The following is an 18,442-nucleotide window of genomic DNA, read 5'->3' as shown; positions in this document are numbered from 1 at the left end:
GAACTAATTATAATCTAACCATACACTCGAACAATAACTGTTCTAGATATTTACCCAACAGATCTGATAACTAATGTCCACATAAAAAATCTGCATACAAATGCATATAGCAACTTTATACATAATTGCTTGTAACTTTCACAATATCCAGTATGTCAAAGGAACCCAGGAGCTAACTGTGAGAGCTTCCAAGGGCCAAAGTTGGAAGAATTTGAGCAATAAAATAATGCATTGTTAGATTATAACCCAAAGTATAAAATAAATATGCATGAGTCCATACTGATGTAAATAAATGATTGAATAAATAACTAAGTGCAGGAGGATGGATATATCTACCATGCAGAAGAATTTCAGCTAATTTATGTAGATATTCTGCCTTTAAAGAAGTAGAGTATAGCTTCCCTATGCTTAATCGTGGGCTGTGCATAGTGAATTTCTTCCAACAGTAGAAATTCATGGAAAGGAGAAAAGTTGATAAAGCTTTGGTTGATAAAGAGCTGTCTATTCATAGCTGAGAGCTCTGACATACACAGCCTCAGCCAGGCGATCAAGGTTAACATAAACAATGATAAATCACGCTTGTACTATGAACTCTTTTTGCAGTATGCGGGCCTCTCACTGTTGTCGCCTCTCCCGTTGCGGAGCACAGGCTCCGGATGCGCAGGCTCAGCGGCCATGGCTCACGGGCCCAGCCACTCCGCAGCCTGTGAGATCTTCCCGGACCGGGGCACGAACCCACGTCCCCTGCATCAGCAGGTGGACTCTCAACCACTGCGGCACCAGGGAAGCCCTGTATTATGTACTCTTGATATGATGCGATGGTATAAGCACTTTGCCCCTGTGGTCTTCCTTCCAAACATACATAGTTACTGTCTAATCATGAGAAAAACATTAAACAAATCTCAATTGTGGGATATTCTACAAATACCTAACGAACACTCCTCTAAACTGTCAATGTCATCAAAAACAAGGAAAATCTGAGAAACTTGTTTAGCCAAGAGGAGCTTAAAAATCATGACCACTGAATGTAATGTGGTGTCATGAATGAGATCCTAGAACAGAAAAAGAACATTTGGTACAAACTAAGGAAATCAGAATAAATTATGAACTTTAGTTCATAATAGTGTATCACTATTAGTTCATTTATTGTAAAAAATGCTCCAAAATAACACAAAATGTTAATAATAGTGGAAACTGGGTATGTAGGGCATGTAGAAACTCTGTACTATTTCCCCAACTTTCCTGTAACACTACTACTACTTTAATATAAAATACTTATGTTTTATAATGTTATAAAATGTATGTCATGAATTTTTAAAAGTCATAATATGTTTTATTATGATATGTATGGGTGTTTTTAGGTATTATATTCACTTTTACATCTTGAGTTTCTCCTCATATTGGCCAATTAAGATTTTCTTGAAATATTTAAAAAATCAACCTGTAAGTCAAAGCTTCAATTAAAAATGCACAATCACAATAGTTAAACAGAATGGTGTACACAATAATCAGCTGTTTTAGAGATATCAGGTTGTGCACTGTATTCATGTTTAACTCCTCAAGTGCAATAACATTTTTTAATTGATAAACTTCATTTTTTAGAACATTTTTAGGTTCACTGCAATAACTTTTAGATATAATTTTGCAACTGAAAAGAGTCAATAACAGTTGCTTGCTTGGTTGATTTTATGATAAATATTTTGTTCCCTACTATGTAACACTTTCCAATAAAAGCCAATAGTAATTGCAACAAAACTTTTGTTTTTAAAGCTGGGTAAAAGGCAGAAGTAATCATGTAATCATCTTGTAATTATATGGTACTTACTATGCAATTACATAGTAAATACATTGTAAATTCAAAATAATTACATGGTTATTTGCATTATGCATAGTATCTAATCCCATTTTGACACATAAAACAGTGGTAGCAACCAAAGGGTTACCCAAATTTCTCCCACCTACACCACAGGATCAGGAATAATGGAAGTAATTAAAGGAAGTCCTTTAACAAATGCATGATAGTATACGATTGGAAACTATCCATTCATATTTATGACATAGGTAGAATTATAAATTAGTGCAGAATGAGATTAGCAATTAGACTATAAATTATCAATTAAAGTTTATGCTAACAGTGATTTTGGTGTTGGTGATAGCAAATGATATTTTATCAAAAACAATTAAATGAAGACTCTTTAGAAAAAAAATTGCTATAATGGCATCATGTGTCTTATAATGGTTGATAAAGGGCCGTCATTTTGCAATTTTAATCATCAAGATAGTAATTTTAAGAGAAGCATTTGAATGTATTTAGTAATATTTACAGAAGCTTGTAATATGAGTCCCTAAAGTGTTTATGCCCCTAAATGAATATTTTGGCTTTTGAAAATAGAAACAAAGTAGTTATCTTTAGAAGTAAGTTGCTTGAGAGACTGACTTCTTCTGGAATTGTGGAATAAGAAGCACAATAGACTCTCTACCCAACAAAACAACCATTTATATACAGAAAATTTTATTAAAAAAAAAAAACTAATTTAAGTCTCTGTAAATTATCCTAAGGGCATACAGCAAGTGGAAAAATATTCATTCAATAAAATCTACTAAATTTTAAGTAATAACAATGAGAGTCTGTGGCATTTGAGCCACAACCCATTGTTTCCCAACACTCCGAAAACTTCATTTACAGGCTACCTCTCCTTCTGGTTCCCAGTCTAAGAAATTATATTGTCACAAGATGGCTAGACTCCTGGTATTTCTCATTCCCCCCAACTCTACATTGCTGAAGCTGTATCTTGGGCCCACATGGCCAAGAGGGCCAAGGCTCCCTTCTATCACCAAGTTCCCACTCTCTCAGCAAAAGCACAGGCACCAGAAAACCAGAGTGCTGGGCCCCATTCATCCCCACTTCACCTTGCTTCTATGGTGGAGGTTCCAGGGAAGGGAAAAGCCAAGAAGACTAGGGAATACTCTCCACCCTCTGCCCAGCACCTGGTCTTAGAGTAAGGGTGTAACTCCAGGAGAAATGGGTCATTGTCCCTGGTCCCAGATCTTGTGCAGTTATGCAAAGGTTATACCCTATAGGGTATAAGACACACTATAGGACAAAAAAACTTCAGTCCTGCCTGAGGAATTGATTTTATTTGGAAGAATGTGAAGAATCCTGTGCCTGTGAGAGAAAGGGGAGATGTCACAAACAACAGTGATCTTGGCTGAGAGCAGCTAGAAGGGTGCACATAGCTTTACCAGTAGCAAAAAGTTGAGATCGTGGAGTAGTCACAAGTTTAACAGAGAGAACCAGGGATCACATCTAACCCCAGGGTACAGCAACACTCTGCACACACTTCAGGTTGAACCAACCAAGGAGCAATCAGAGAAGAAGAGAAGACAGAAATCAAAACATTCCCCAAGTCACACACAGAGCTAAGGGCAGAAGCCTCACGGAAACTAGGGGCTTAAGCACAACCTCTAACCAAACATTGGCTGGACAGTAAACTACTATGACAAAAAGTAATTATTAATAAGCCAGGTTTAAAAATAAAATCACACCCATCCTAGGCAGACTGGAAAGCTGTGTGAATGCCCAAGTGGTCTAAAAAGTGATCATACAGGGAAAATCCACGCTACTACTTCTGGAATGAATGAGGTCAGTTCGGGGTGCAAACATGTAAACTCTTTGAACTGTGGAAGCAGCCTCTAACCATATATGCATTGAATTGCAAAAGGAAAATGTCTAACAGGCCAAGGGGACTTAAGCACATCTTTTGACCAATAAGTGACTTATGCTGAGCCGGGACAATTTCTGGGTAATCAGGTAAAAAAGATAAAAACCACCTGAGCTGGGTTGTCAGAGACAGCGCATTTCAATGGAAATAGACTTCATAGAGTTAGTTCTGCCAACTTACTAAACAAATAAATAGTAATTAAACAAACAGCAACCCTCAGGGGCAGGGAGAGTTAAGATCCTGAATCGTTACAATATATTATCTAAAATGTCCAATTTTCAAGAGAAGTTATGAGGCATGCCCAAAAAGAGGAAAATGTGACATGTACACGTGGAAAAAAAGGCAATTCAATGAGGAAACAATAGTGTTTTCAACAAATCGTGCTGAGACAATATCTACATGTAAAAGAATGAATTTGGACTCCTACCTCACACCATAAAAGAAAAAAAATTCACTCAAAATGGATTGTAGATCTAAAGGTAAAAGATAACAGTATAAAACCTTTAGAGGAATACATAAGTTCTTATGACCTTGGATTAGATAATGATTTCTTAGTTAGACAATGATTTCTTAGATATAATACCAAGCACACAAAAAGACAGTGCAATTTAAACCCAGGCAGATGATTTGAATAGTCATTTCTCAACAAGGACGTACAATGGCTAATAAGCTCATGAAAAGATGCACAACAATGTTAGCTATTAGGGAAATGCAAATCAAACCCACAGTGATTTAACAGTTCACATCTACTAGGATAGCTACAGTCAAAACGACAGATAAAACATATTGTCGGGCTTCCCTGGTGGCGCAGTGGTTGAGAGTCCGCCTGCCGATGCAGGGGACACTGGTTCATGCCCCAGTCCGCCAGGATCCCACATGCTGCAGAGCGGCTGGGCCCGTGAGCCATGGCCGCTGAACCTGTGCGTCCGGAGCCTGTGCTCCGCAACGGGAGAGGCCACAGCAGTGAGAGGCCCACGTACCACACACACACAAAAAAACATATTGTCAAGGATGCAACAAAATTAGAACTTTCATACATTGTCAGTAAGAATGTAAAATGGTGCAGCCACTTGGAAAACAGTTTGGCAGTTTCATAAAAGTTAAGCATAAATTTACCATATGATCCAGTAATTCCACACCTAGATTACATAAAAGAAATGAAAACGTATGTCCATATAAAGATTTTTACATGAATGATCATAGTAACAATATTTGTAATAGCCCAAAAGTGGAAACAATGCAAACATCCCTCAGCTGATGAATGTATAAAAAGTTGTGGTTATCCCTACTGGAATAGTATTTGGCAATAAAGAATGAATAAAATATTGATACCTGTTGCAGCATGGATGAACCTCTAAAATAAAGTGCTAAATGAAAGAAGCCAGATGCAAAAGACCCCGTTTTGTATGATTTTATTTATTTGAAATGTCCAGAAAAAGTAAATCTTTAGAGACAGTAAGTATATTAGTAATTCCAACTCTGGGACTGGAGTTGGAAACAGGGAGTGACTGCAGTGGGCACCAGGTATCTTTTGGGGGTAATGGAAATCTTCTAAAATTAGAACATGGTAATGTTTGCACAACTCTGTCAGTAAAAAAAAATATTTATGGTACATATATGATACTTCAATAATTTTTTAAAGTAGTTTCCTTGGTAAATAACTATGTTATTATATATCATATCTCAAGTCAGAGATAGATGCTCATGCTAAATGTAGAATGACATATATATATATAGACCCCCTCTTTGCTTCCCACTTCATCACACCTTCTCTCAACTATTTGGGAAATATTAGGTATCAGTCACCATAGCAAACTGAAACTAAGAATTATAATCCTATATTCTGATCTATTCTAAGCAATAGGAACAAATCCATTTTAAGTATAGTAAAAGGATAGACAAATTTTATATTTTTGTTTGATTTTTCTCATAGATGTTAGATAAATTTCCACGTCATGAGAATTGTTACCTCAAATTTAAATTTTTTTTATTCTTAGAGAGAATTCTGCACTTAATTCTAGTAAGCAGTGTGATCTAATATCAACTTTTAGTGAATTTTTGCTGCTATCTTAAAACTACATCTTGCATAATGTAGTATAATATGGATTAAATCAAAAGGCGTAATGTTAACATCCAACCCTGTTGTTTATTCAAGTCAATCTACTTATATATACAAATCTGATATTTACTTCTTAAAATATTTAACAGGCATAAGTGCCCATAAATCAGCTATGACAATCACTGTTAAAGCAATCAATAGTAAGGAATATGCATTAATTCAAATAATATTGACAGGCTCATGAAACTGCATCAGTCTTCCGTGAAGTAAGAGAAATGAGACATCTTCCAAAAAATCAATATTTTCCTTTTTATGTCATTTACTCGAAGATTATCAATAATACATTACTTTTTTACCTTATGTGTCAGGGTTCTAATTTTTAAATACAGGCATCTTTACATTTCAATGTAAAATGATAATCTACAAGAAACCGAGAGGCTAAAAATCATTTGATGGAAATATTTCTGGAAGTTTAATCATTGCTTAAAAACAAGTATATGTATATATACTTACTCACACTTTTACATATATATATACAGTTAAACATACATATACATGTACTGTTGATGTATTTTTGTGTGCAGTAGCATAAGAAAGCTGTTTTTTTTTTAAATGCTCCTTCGTTTCATTCTAAAGGTAAATTGTGTGAAAGACATAGCAGAAATATCAACACACATCTTTTTTAACCCTTGTGAACTGAGATGTTACATAGGTACGTACTTAGGTAAAAATACACAATGTGAAATTACCACAGTCATTCATCAAAAAAGAAACATTTTAATTGGTTATAGGTGGAAAATATCTACTTGACAGTTTCTCACTTTTCATGTAAGTGCTTTGCTGCTTGGATGCCTAATCTTGTTTAGTGTAAGAAAAGTAATTTGACATGAAAGTACCTAGATGGCTGCCGAAAATTAATTGCCAATTAAAAAAGAAAAATGTTTGTGCTACTCTATAAACAATTCAACATATAAACCTTTCAGTCTTGTTGCTTTATTTATGTCTTTATAGATCTGGTTTCAAGCTATTTGCATACAATTTACAAATTCATATTATAATTCCCCAGTATATTTATGATTTTATAGTTGTATATATTTTACCTCCGTGAGAAATATTTATTTCTGTCCGCTTCTGTTGCTTATTATTTTAACAAAAACATCACATTGCATTTGATAGTTTATTTATCTTCTTTAGAATAAGACATTTTTATTTGTAAAGGAGAAAGAAAATATTTTACCACCCCAAAGAGGCACAAATGAGTACATGCGTGTATGCACACATGACACACCACACACGCCACACACACACACACACACACACACACACACACACACAAAACTCAATTTTAGAAAATGCTCTGTACCCTTTTGCTCTATGTTGGTCTCCAAAATATTGAGGACACCAATTTTTAGAGATAAGAGGAAGAGCTTTCTCATATGAAGGAAACTTTCTTTGAGAAATTAATGGATTCTGCTTAAGTTCCAGTACCTGAGTTCTTGTAAACTATTGTTCATTTGGAAATCTAAAGTGGCAAAAAGGAAAGATATTCGAATTCTTTGTTCTCTCCTCTAATAGGATAATTTGAGATTAAAGGTAAAATCTGGAGCCACATAGTAAGAGAAAATCAAATGAAGAGAACAAAATACCAATGTTCTAAAAATGTTAGAAGGGAAACCAATAATATATATATATATGTGTGTGGGCTTCCCTGGTGGTGCAGTGGTTGAGAGTCCGCCTGCCGATTCAGGGGACAAGCGTTTGTGCCCCGGTTCGGGAGGATCCCACATGCCGCGGAGCGGCTGGGCCCGTGAGCCATGGCCGCTGAGCCTGTGTGTCCAGAGCCTGTGCTCCACAACGGGAGAGGCCACAAGAGTGAGAGGCCCGAGTACAGCAAAAAAAAGAAAAAAAAACTATATATATATATGTGTGTGTGTGTATATATACTACATATATTTATATATGAAGGATGGAGAAATATTGGAGAAATAATGCTGCTTGAGCCTAGATATGAGTAAGTTAGATGATCCCAGTAGTATAAAATATAAAATATTATAAAAAATAAAAGACAAGACTCAATCCAGGTTTCTAAAACATTGAGTTATGTGACGCACAGGAGTTCAAACCCTGTGCAACCTGATTGCTGCACTGACTTCAAAAGTCCAACTATATTCTCTCTTAGTAAAGAATTGCAATTTTATTTTTTAAAATAACTGTCAAAGACCATTTTATATTTGTATCAAAATTTTGTAGGGTTGTATATCTCATTAACACTATCCTGCTTACTATCTGTCATATTTTCATACTTCATATTTTAACATTTCGGCAGCTTTTTCTGGCTATGTAAAATTACCAGTGAGATGGAAGGGGTGATTCCAGAACAAATATTCATCAAAGCTATCATGCTGTGCCGGGGGTGGGAGATGGATGACAAAAATAATATATTTGTTTTATCTCTGGCATCTGTCCTTTTTCTTCCCTAATACCCTGGTTATGGAGGTTGTGATGACTATGGTGGCTATAATAATTCTGGTTATGGGCATGATGGCTTTGATGATAGAATGAGAGACGGAAGAGGTATGGGAGTTCCAGGCTATGGTAGAGCTGCTGATGTAAATTCAGATTTTCATGGTGGTCATATTGTATATATGAGAAGATTACATTTTCGTTCAACTGAAGATGACATTGCTAATTTCTTCCCAGCACTAAATCCAATACTAGTTTATACTGATACTGGAGCTGATGGCAGAGCAACCAGAGAAGCAGATGTACAGTTTATGACACATGAAGTTGCAGTAGCTTGCCATGTCTAAAGATATGAATAACATACAACATCAATACATTGAATTCTTCTTGAATTCTAGTCCTAAGGTGGCTTTGGAATGGGAGATTCTGGAATGGGATGCTATGGCAGAGATGGAATGTAAAAAAAGGGAGATTATGTATCTATTGGGAGAATGGGAATGATGAACAACTTACAATGGAAGATTCAGTATTCCTGATGGCTTAGGTGGTGGTGGATGCAGTGAAGGTTACCATGGGCAAGATGGCAAGAATGAGGTGAATGGTGTGTGATGTACTGAAGCATAGCCACCAAATGTACAGAGTTCTGACCACAGCATCTGGTCTACTAAGCTTTCTTACAGATTTAACTTCTTTTATATTTTAGGAACTTTATACTGACTGAAGGAATATGTTTTCAAAGTATTATTTGACAAAGCAACAGGTTGTGATGAAAAATATTTTTCTGTACGTTTTAATTATTGCATACTTTGACTTAAAAGTAAAATTTCATATAAAAAAAAGAAAAGATGTATGTTATATGGCCCTCATTACTTCTAAACTGAACTACTGTAAAAGCAGTCAAGAATATATATCTTGAACAAGGTACCGGGGGAAACTTAGCTATTAGTGTAGCAGGGTCATGAAGAAGAGGCGGCGGCGGGGGCGTGAAACTGCGGTAACTGCCCGCTGGGCTGTTGGTGTGGCTTTGTGGGAATGGCGTAGTTCCTAAAGCCCTCTCCCAGCAGCGGCCGGGGCTCGGGGTTGAGAGCGGCCGTGGAGTCGCCTCCCCGGGCCCCTGGCTCCGCCATGTTCCGCAGGGAACGCCTTAGCGTGAAGCCCAATGTCAGGCCTGGAGCAGGCCCCAGGGGCTCCACCGCCCCCAATCCACAGCGTGAACGAGAGGCTCCCAGGCCGCCGAAGCCTGCAGCGGCCTCTGTCCCGAAGCCAGCGGAATCCACAGATGTGCCCCCGGTGGATTGCGGGGAAGCGGAGCCCCGAGAAAGGGCTCCCAAGAGCAGTGATGAAAAGACAGATGGTGGGAAGGATGTTGAAGAATCCAGTAAATCTTCCTCTACCGTTTCACAGAGAAGAAAGCGAGTATCAACTACTTTTAGTCTGGTTAAACCTAGTGTCAGTGTTCCTTCAGAACCTCATCCTTTGTCTACAGTTAATCAGGAAGCTCCACGGACACACCCTGTTCTAACAAAAGAGAAACAGCCATGCTCAGACAGATACCGAATATATAAAGCCCAGAAACTGAGAGAAATGTTAAAAGAAGAATTGAGGAAAGAGAAGAAGCAATGGAAAAACAAATATGCTGTAAATGAAAGTCAGAGGCCACCAGATCGTTCCAAAATGACTATGAGAGACTTCATATATTACCTGCCAGATAACAATCCAATGAGTTCTTCACTGGAGCAAGAAAAGAAAACTGAAAAATCATTGACACCAGTCCAGACAAGAGAGCAAGAAGGTTAAGAGTACTCCTGATGGTGAAGATAATGAAAGAAATAGAAGAGGAGATGGATGATGGGCCATTGCTGGTTCCTCGTCTAAAAGTGGCAGAAGATGGTTCTATTATTTTGGATGAAGAAAGTTTAACTGTAGAAGTTTTAAGGACGAAAGCCCCCTGTGTTGTTGAGGAAAATGACCCCATATTTGAGCGTGGTTCTACAACTACATACTCCAGCTTTAGGAAAAACTATTACTCTAAACCATGGTCAAATAAAGAAACAGATATGTGTTTTTTTTAGCCATCAGCATGGTAGGAACTGACTTTTCTATGATTGGACAGTTTTTTACTCACAGAACCAGGATAGAAATTAAGGGCTTCTCTGGTGGTGCAGTGGTTAAGAATCTGCTTGCCAATGCAGGGGACACGGGTTCAAGCCCTGGTCCGGGAAGATCCCACATGCCACGGAGCAAGTAAGCCCGTGTGCCACAACTACTGTGCCTGCGCTCTAGAGCCCGCAAGCAAAAACTACTGAGCCCACGTGCCACAACTATTGAAGCCTGTATGCCTAGAGCCTGTGCTCCACAACAAGAGAAGCCACTGCAGTGAGAAACCCGTGCACCATAACGAACAGTAGCCCCTGCTCACCACAACTAGAGAAAGCCTGCGTGCAGCAATGAAGACCCACCACAACCAAAAATAAAAGAAACAAATAAATAAATTTTTTAAAAATAATAAAATATAATAATAATAAAATTTTATTATTAATAAATTAATAATTAAAATAAATAATTAATAATAAAATAAAATTTTTAAAAGAATATATATCTTAATATTTGTTGATTTCCTATTATATGTTCTATACTTTGAAAGGTACATTTACCTAGATGATCTCATTACTCTTCTGCAAGGTAGATATTAATAGCTCTAATAATGTGAACAAGAACGTAATAAGTCCTCTCTAAATACAATATTACTTTGCTGTTGCATTCGTGGGTCTTCAGAACAGTTTCTTATCTGTATCTCCAGTTTTAGTTTTATTTTTAAAATATTTTAAAATAATGCTGCAGCTGAAATAATTGCTTACCATTCCCCAAACAAGTCTCAGTAGAACATCTGCTCCAATAATCAATTTTACTAAAAACACTGGGGCCGGGCTTCCCTGGTGGCACAGGGGTTGAGAGTCCGTCTGCCGATGCAGGGGACACAGGTTCGTGCCCTGGTCCGGGAAGATCCCACATACCGCGGAGTGGCTGGGCCCGTGAGCCATGGCCTCTGAGCCTGCGCGTCCAGAGCCTGTGCTCCGCAACGGGAGAGGACACAGCACTGAGAGGCCCGTGTACCGAAAACAAAAAACAAAAAACAAAACGCTGGGACCAAGTGAAAACTAATGTCTTCATCGTATTACAGTATATTAGTAATAAGTTGTTGCTATATGGTATAAATACATATTTATATATTATTAAATAATGCAAAATTGCATATATTTTTGAACTAAATAAGAAACTTCAAATAAATTTCTAGCTTCAGTTGGCATTTTCTAGATAGATGAAGAAGGGTCGGGACATGGTTAATTGTTCACAAGACCTCTGCTTTCAGGTAGATGGAGTTGTGTGTTCCATTTGCAGGATGTATGGTGTCCCAGTTCTATCACTTCATATCTGTGCAATGGCAACTATATTTATACAACCTTATCTGCAGCACTGAGAATAACTTCTCATTCATAAGGTTCTTTAAATAGTACCTGAATGAATGAATACTTGAATGGAAAATACTTATTTGATTAATATTGGTGTCCATTACTAGATTCTAAGCTTCTTGAATGGAGGAGTAGTAATGAATAGTAATCTTCACTGTTTTATTGCATTTCGGGGATTCAGTTGGAACTTGGCATATCAGGCACCATGTAAGTGAGAAAAAATGTATACACATGCACACACTTACAGAGAAACACCTAGGTCTTTATCTTCTACCATGTTCATTGTTTGCTTTTAGAACTATTTCCAATATTTGTTTGTTAAAAGGATGCAAGTTATCCTACTCCCTATATGGTTTATCATACCACTAACATAATTACCATCCAAGTAGGAAGCCCATTGTATACTCATTTGACCCCATCATGCCCTGCGGAATAGATATTTCAGGATGTTGACTGATCTAAATGCAAAATAAGTTCATAGTCAGGATGAATTCATCTAGAAGAATTTTCACATATTTGACATTTAACAAAATTATGATATACATTAAATCTTGATGAAATATATATTTTCAACCTTCTCACAAGAGCACATGTAACAGAAAGAAGTCTATACTTAATATTTGAAAACTTTTGTCTACATCCTGAATCTGCTACCATAAACTGTGTGTCCACGTGAGAATCACTTAAATTCTCTCATTCTGCTTCTACCTTTGAACTTGCAGAATATAATATTTGACCTACCAATGTATCTGGGTTGGTGTGAGGAAGAAATGAGATCATGTGTGGTAAAATGCTTTGTGAATTATAAAGCACAGTGTCCATATGCTGCTCTGTTACTTGGTGGTTCCTGGCTAGGCATGTTCCTGTCAGTTTGACCAGTTGTTCTAACAGATTTGAAAAGCTGAGCTTCAAACAAAAGATATAAAGCTAAAATGGGTTGCTTTAGACATCTTTGCGTTTAGTCTTTCTAACGATTGACATATTATCTAATGTAACAATGGGAGCAAAATCTCCTTTGGTCATCAACTCCAAAAGTTTTCATTCCATATAGAAAAGAGAAGCTCTCCAAAGGTGCTCTACAGTTCCTACTCACTGCTATGCTAGATTAGTTAGCATAGATTCATGCTAACGGTCAATTGATCACATGCTTATATGAAGTCTCTTTTTGTATATTTGCTGCTGTTCTATAAAGGTTTCTACTATGAATGAAGATGTAATAACAAATTGTTATAACAAAATGTTAAAAACATTTTAAAGACATGTTTCAAAACCAAAAAATTATTATTGTTGTGGTGGTGACAGATTTTATTTTTAGATTCATTTTATTTATTTATTTATTTATTTTTTGGCTGCATTGTGTCTTCGTTGCTGCGCGCGGGCTTTCTCTAGTTGCGGTGAGCGGGGGCTACTCTTCGTTGCGGTGTGAGGGCTTCTCGTTGCCGTGGCTTCTCTCGTTGCCGAGCACAGGCTGTAGGCACACAGGCTTCAGTAGTTGTGGCATGTGGGCTTCAGTAGTTATGCCTTGCCAGCTCTAGAGCACAGGCTCAGTAGTTGTGGCGCACGGACTTAGTTGCTCCGTGGCGTGTGGGATCTTCCCGGACCAGGACACGAACTCGTGTCCCCTGTGTTGGCAGGCAGATTCTTAACCACTGCACCACCAGGGAAGCCCCAGATATTTTTAAGGTGCTTATTTCTTTGTTCACTAGAGTAATGCATATACTGGAGACTCTTAATCGCCTTTGAAAAATTAGGAACTTAAAAATATACAGATGGCAAGGCTCCACTTTTAAAAATAGCTTTGAGGTTGTACTCAGTTTTCTGTATTTTTTACTGTTCCATCATTGATTCTGATGGCTCAGTGTCAAACACAGATTTTGAGTGTGCGTGCGTATTATCTGAAAATGATAATTATACATAAAACACATTATTTTGATGCTTATGATTACAAATTTACTTCTATAAAGATTTTTCCCTTAGACAAATGAATTTAGAGAATGCAACGTGCTAGCAAAAGGAGTAAATGTTTTAAATCCACAGAAGTATAAATGATTTGTAACTTAAAAAAAAATGACACATTTAAATTTTACTTCATGAAAATATAGTAACTTTATTTAGATGTATCAGTAATATATTTACACCATCACATACCCTTTGACAAGCAGTTGGGCTGAGGTAGCAGTAGACATTAAAATATTTCAAGTACTTTTGTATTTCTCAGATATCAACCATTAATGGGTGGTTGAATATTTTACATATGCTATTTTAACTATCTCAAAATAGACAGTAAAATTCTATTTAGAACATTAAAACTATCTTTCCCTACTAAATAAACCATAGGTGTCCCCTACACTTCTGACACTAATGTAATTATTATTAGCTTGCAATTCTTATCTGAGACAGTTATATAGATAAAGTAAGCCCTGAGTAGCATTAAATCGGCCAATTTGACATTCTTATCAGTAATGACCCTTGCATGGCTGTTTTGTTGTAGAATACGGTATGATTAAGTAATAGCAGGTGGGTCCTTACTGATATTAGTTACTTACAAGTCAATTATCCTTAATTTATCTGAGCTCTTTAGGTCATACATAATGAATATTTATTAACCTTTTGAAAATTCTCAAGATATATATATGTATACATATATATATATATCTTAATATATATATACATATTTGTAAACTCCAGGCTATCACAAAAAATACGTTACAATGAGATTATTTCAGAAAATTGAGGTCTTTTATGTAACCATAAATAAGTTTCATTCAGATACATTTTTCTCAAAATGTTATTTGAAAATTAGAGTTTTCTCTATTGACAGAGTGGTTTTCTAAAAAAAGAAAATTTCCCAATATCTAAGGAACATTTCCCATGCTCACGTTGAAACAAACTTTAGCATGTTACTTTTCTTATCAGTTTATAATTTGATTCCTCATTGTTCTTTATATGTAAAATGGAGCTACTAATATTCTCTTCTTGATTATTTTATGGTATTCTTGTAGTAATACTTTTAAATATAAAGGGGCATATGAAAACAGTTTGGAAATAAAATGTTTCTAGTTTGAATTGGAAGATTAGAAGATTTTCAATTTAGAACTTGAAGCAATCACCCAGGAACTGGCTTAGCAATTTTAAAATCTTCATTGTAACAGATATTGTTAGTGAATTCCCCCTTTTAATTAGGAGGTCTTAAGGTTGCAATTTAGTATCCCTGCTTAGGGAGCTACAATTCACAGGCACAGGTTTTAGTTCTCATATGCGTATGACTGAGGTGAAGAGAAATGTCACACAGATTCCAAGTAAGGAACTAGATTTGAGCACTGAAAGTCACACCCAGTTTGGGAGAAAAGTTTCTGAAAAATTCCTTATTTGGAGCAACATAGGAGCTAATTCCCACGAAAACTCAGGAATCTGTACCTAAATAAATATTTTGGATGTCCAGTGGTCTGGGACATAACAACATATTCTGCATAAAAAGAGTTCTAAAATCTCAGTGGTCTACTACACACACATTTCTTTCTTGCACCCTGTGAGGTGGGTGTAATATCTCTGTTTCAGGCTGTAGATCAGGCTCAGATCAGCTCTTTATAGCTTTCATTTCAGGACTAAAGCTGAAGAAGCAATCGTTATTTATGATGTTTTTATTTTTCAAGGTGCAGAGCAGGATAGCTAGAGGGCAAGGCAAAACCAGTCAAGTCCATACAAGCATATTTAAAGTGAGCTTACCTTCCACTGTACAAAACAGGTTAAGCGGCCAAGCCCAAAGTCAGCGAGCCGGGGAATTTTGGCAAGGGCGAAGGTAAAGAGAGAATTCTAAACACTACCGCAATACCGTTATCCCCTCAAAGGTGAAAGACAAGTTGGTGCACTTGTATGCTCCTAAGGAGAAAGAAAAAAGTCAAAATACTTGTGGTAAGTCTTTTAGGATCTCAGAGGCAACATATACATTACATTTGATGCTATGACTAAAACAATCTGAAACTGCCATCTTTCAGCGGGGTCATTGTTGAGAGAAAATTCTCTAGGAGTCTTTTGAATTTCTTTACTTCCTATAAGCAAGGCACTAACTGCCCTTTATTCCAGGATAATCTTTCAAAGAATTTTTGTATAGCAAATAATGTTGGAAGTTAGAGATACTGTCTCTCTCTTACATATATCTTATATTAATTTAAAATACCCTTCTTTTTACTATTACTTTTCAGAATTATATATGTCCAACCAAGCTTGTTAATTACATTGTTCTTTCAGATTTTTTTGTCTGCTTGACCTATCAACTGCTGAAGAGAGGTACATTAAAATTATCTATTATGATGGTACATTTGTCTGTTTTTCCTTGTGATTATATCTCTTTTTGAGCTATGTGTTTTAAGGACACATCACTAGGTTCATAAAAATTTAGAACTGTAATATTTTCCTGTTGAAATAAATGTTTTTGCTCTGTACAGACTTGCTTTATAATAATGCTCTTTTTATTAGCCTTTCGTGGCAAAATTTCTGCAGCCTCTTCTCACAGATTGACTCGTCCGGTTGTAAGTTTCTTGTTGGAAAGTGGTATAAACAAACACTGCAGGTGGCTCACAAAACCTCAGGCGGATATTTCTTTTATAGCTGGGGTCCCAACAGTGACAATGTAATCCAGAAGCCTGAAGTTGTGATGATAGCTTCTTGATTCCCCAGATTTCAGAAGTGATAGAGCTTGGAGCTCCTTTGGGAAGTCAATTCAGAAACGTTGTTCTGGAAGTACGTTCCCAGATTCTATACTATATCACCCAACAATTTTAAACACCTAATTAATTTCCTCTGTTAAATTTCTTTCTTTTTAAACTATCTAGAGTAGATTCTGTCACTGAAACTCACATAATATAGTAACTGGTAACACCACTCTAGTGATTGGAATCTGGGCTTGGTGCCTGGTTGGTCTTGAAAACAGCATATTCATTTATTTCCAGGTAGAGTACCAGTAGTTTGTACATGAAAGTTGCAAATAAGTTGCCTAAATTTTCCCTCTTGATTCCCCTTTGGCAGACCAAATGCATGCTGCCACACCACCGCGCTGAGAATGAAGAATGTACTAAGACCATGAGAGTGAATGACTGTTTCATCCACTGGAAAGTTTAAAGCTGCTATAACAGGATAGGCTTTTAATCTTAAGTTCTTGACTAAAGGCATAGTAGAAAGAAGGAAGTTTCTATGACTGCCCTAAAAGACAATCAGAGCCAGATGCTCTGGGTTGAGAAATTACAGCATATTCAGAGAGCATTCTGTTATCTTAAATACTAATTGGAGCACACACTGGAAAAGAATTAAAGGCTGATATTGAGAATATTGATAGTTTAAAGGATTTATCTGATTTAGCTTGCCTTCAACCCCCCACCCCACCTGTCAGCGCCTGTAGGGGCTTCACCAGAGTCAGATGTCAGCAAGCCATGTCCCAGGGGACCCGGCATTTACACACCATGAGAAATGCGAGATTATGCTGATATATATTGGCAAAAAATTTCAAAATATTGTGTGAGAGTCATTGATAGAATACAAGACCATAAAAGAAAACACATAGATTTGGATTGGTTGAATTTATTGATGTGAAAATATGTCAGACCTCTATGCTGTCCAATAGAAATGTAATGTGAACTCTATATATGTAATTTGACTTTTCTAGTAGCCACATAAAAAGTAAAAAAACAATAGGGAAATGAATTTTAGTATTATGTTTTATCTATCCAATGTGTACAAAATACTCTCATTTCCAAATAGAATCAATATAAAATATTAAACATATATTTTACATTGTTTTTACTACCTCTTCAAAATCCAGCATGATTTTCCACTTACAGCATATCTCAATTCCAATGGTAAGTTTTCATCAGAAATATTCGATTTGTTTAAATATAATAAATCTTATAGTTGAGAAAGTAGAATCATATCCCCCAAGATTTTCCAAATATACTTAAAAGTTTCATAACAGAATCAAATACCAAAATATTATTTTCCATTAGTATTTACATCAATTTTAACAAAACTAATTTACCATTATTGCAAGAATTGTTTTGACTTTGAAACAAAACATCATTTTAAAAATTACTTCTATCCAAGTTAAATAAATTCAATAATTCTTGTACCAAAATAACATTATTATTGATTTGTATAATGAAAAATTTTAATTTCAATATAAATCTGTGTACCAGCCTAGCTACGACACAAATAAGCTCTTCCTTTTCTTGGAACTTTAAATTTACCTTGTTCATGAGCAGTGTGATGTTGGTGAAATATGTAAATCACACTACCCTTTTTTCTTTGATGATTCAGTATATAGAAAGCATTTCTTTTGTTCCAAGAACATCTTGACTTGTAATGAATAGTACAATAAATCACAGTACATTTTTAATAGGTTTTAAAAGCTCTATTTTTTCTTCCCCTTTGCTTTCTTTTTCCAAGAGGAAAGAGAAGGGGAAAAAAGGTGCAATTTGTAGTAATTGGCAAAAACCTCCATATATTCACACAATTTTATTTTTATTTTTAAATAAATTACTTAATTTAATAAAATAAATTCTATTTTTAAATTTGCAACGATAATTTTAAAAGCTCTCATGTGAGAATCTAAGAGAAAGATCGAGAAAAAAAGTGAGATAGGGGATAATCAAGCTGTCTCAAAATGAAGAGATATCTCAGTCAAAAACTAATATTACCCAGCAGAACTTCTATAAGTGTTCAAAAGCCTAGAACTTTTT

At 36.1% G+C, this 18,442-nt stretch overlaps 1 protein-coding gene and 1 pseudogene across 1 annotated transcript; both read left to right on the top strand.

Annotated features, from left to right (window-relative positions):
- The first annotated feature begins 8,261 nt into the window (after positions 1-8,261).
- Positions 8,262-8,853, top strand: LOC103089474 (heterogeneous nuclear ribonucleoprotein H3 pseudogene; annotated as a pseudogene).
- A 516-nt stretch (positions 8,854-9,369) lies between these two features.
- LOC103089202 (transcription factor TFIIIB component B'' homolog) lies at positions 9,370-16,832 on the top strand. Its single transcript, XM_082930970.1, is given in 6 exon segments — positions 9,370-10,038; positions 10,040-10,069; positions 10,071-10,304; positions 10,307-10,403; positions 16,191-16,243; positions 16,740-16,832. Coding segments are annotated over 6 exon segments (1,176 nt in total).
- Positions 16,833-18,442: the final 1,610 nt, after the last annotated feature.

Source organism: Lipotes vexillifer, unplaced genomic scaffold (assembly GCF_000442215.2).
Source record: "Lipotes vexillifer unplaced genomic scaffold, Lipotes_vexillifer_v1.1 scaffold2118, whole genome shotgun sequence".
NCBI classification, from domain to species: Eukaryota; Metazoa; Chordata; class Mammalia; order Artiodactyla; family Lipotidae; genus Lipotes; species Lipotes vexillifer.
Note: the sequence above shows the minus strand (reverse complement) of the source record. Positions and strands in the feature narration are given on the sequence as shown.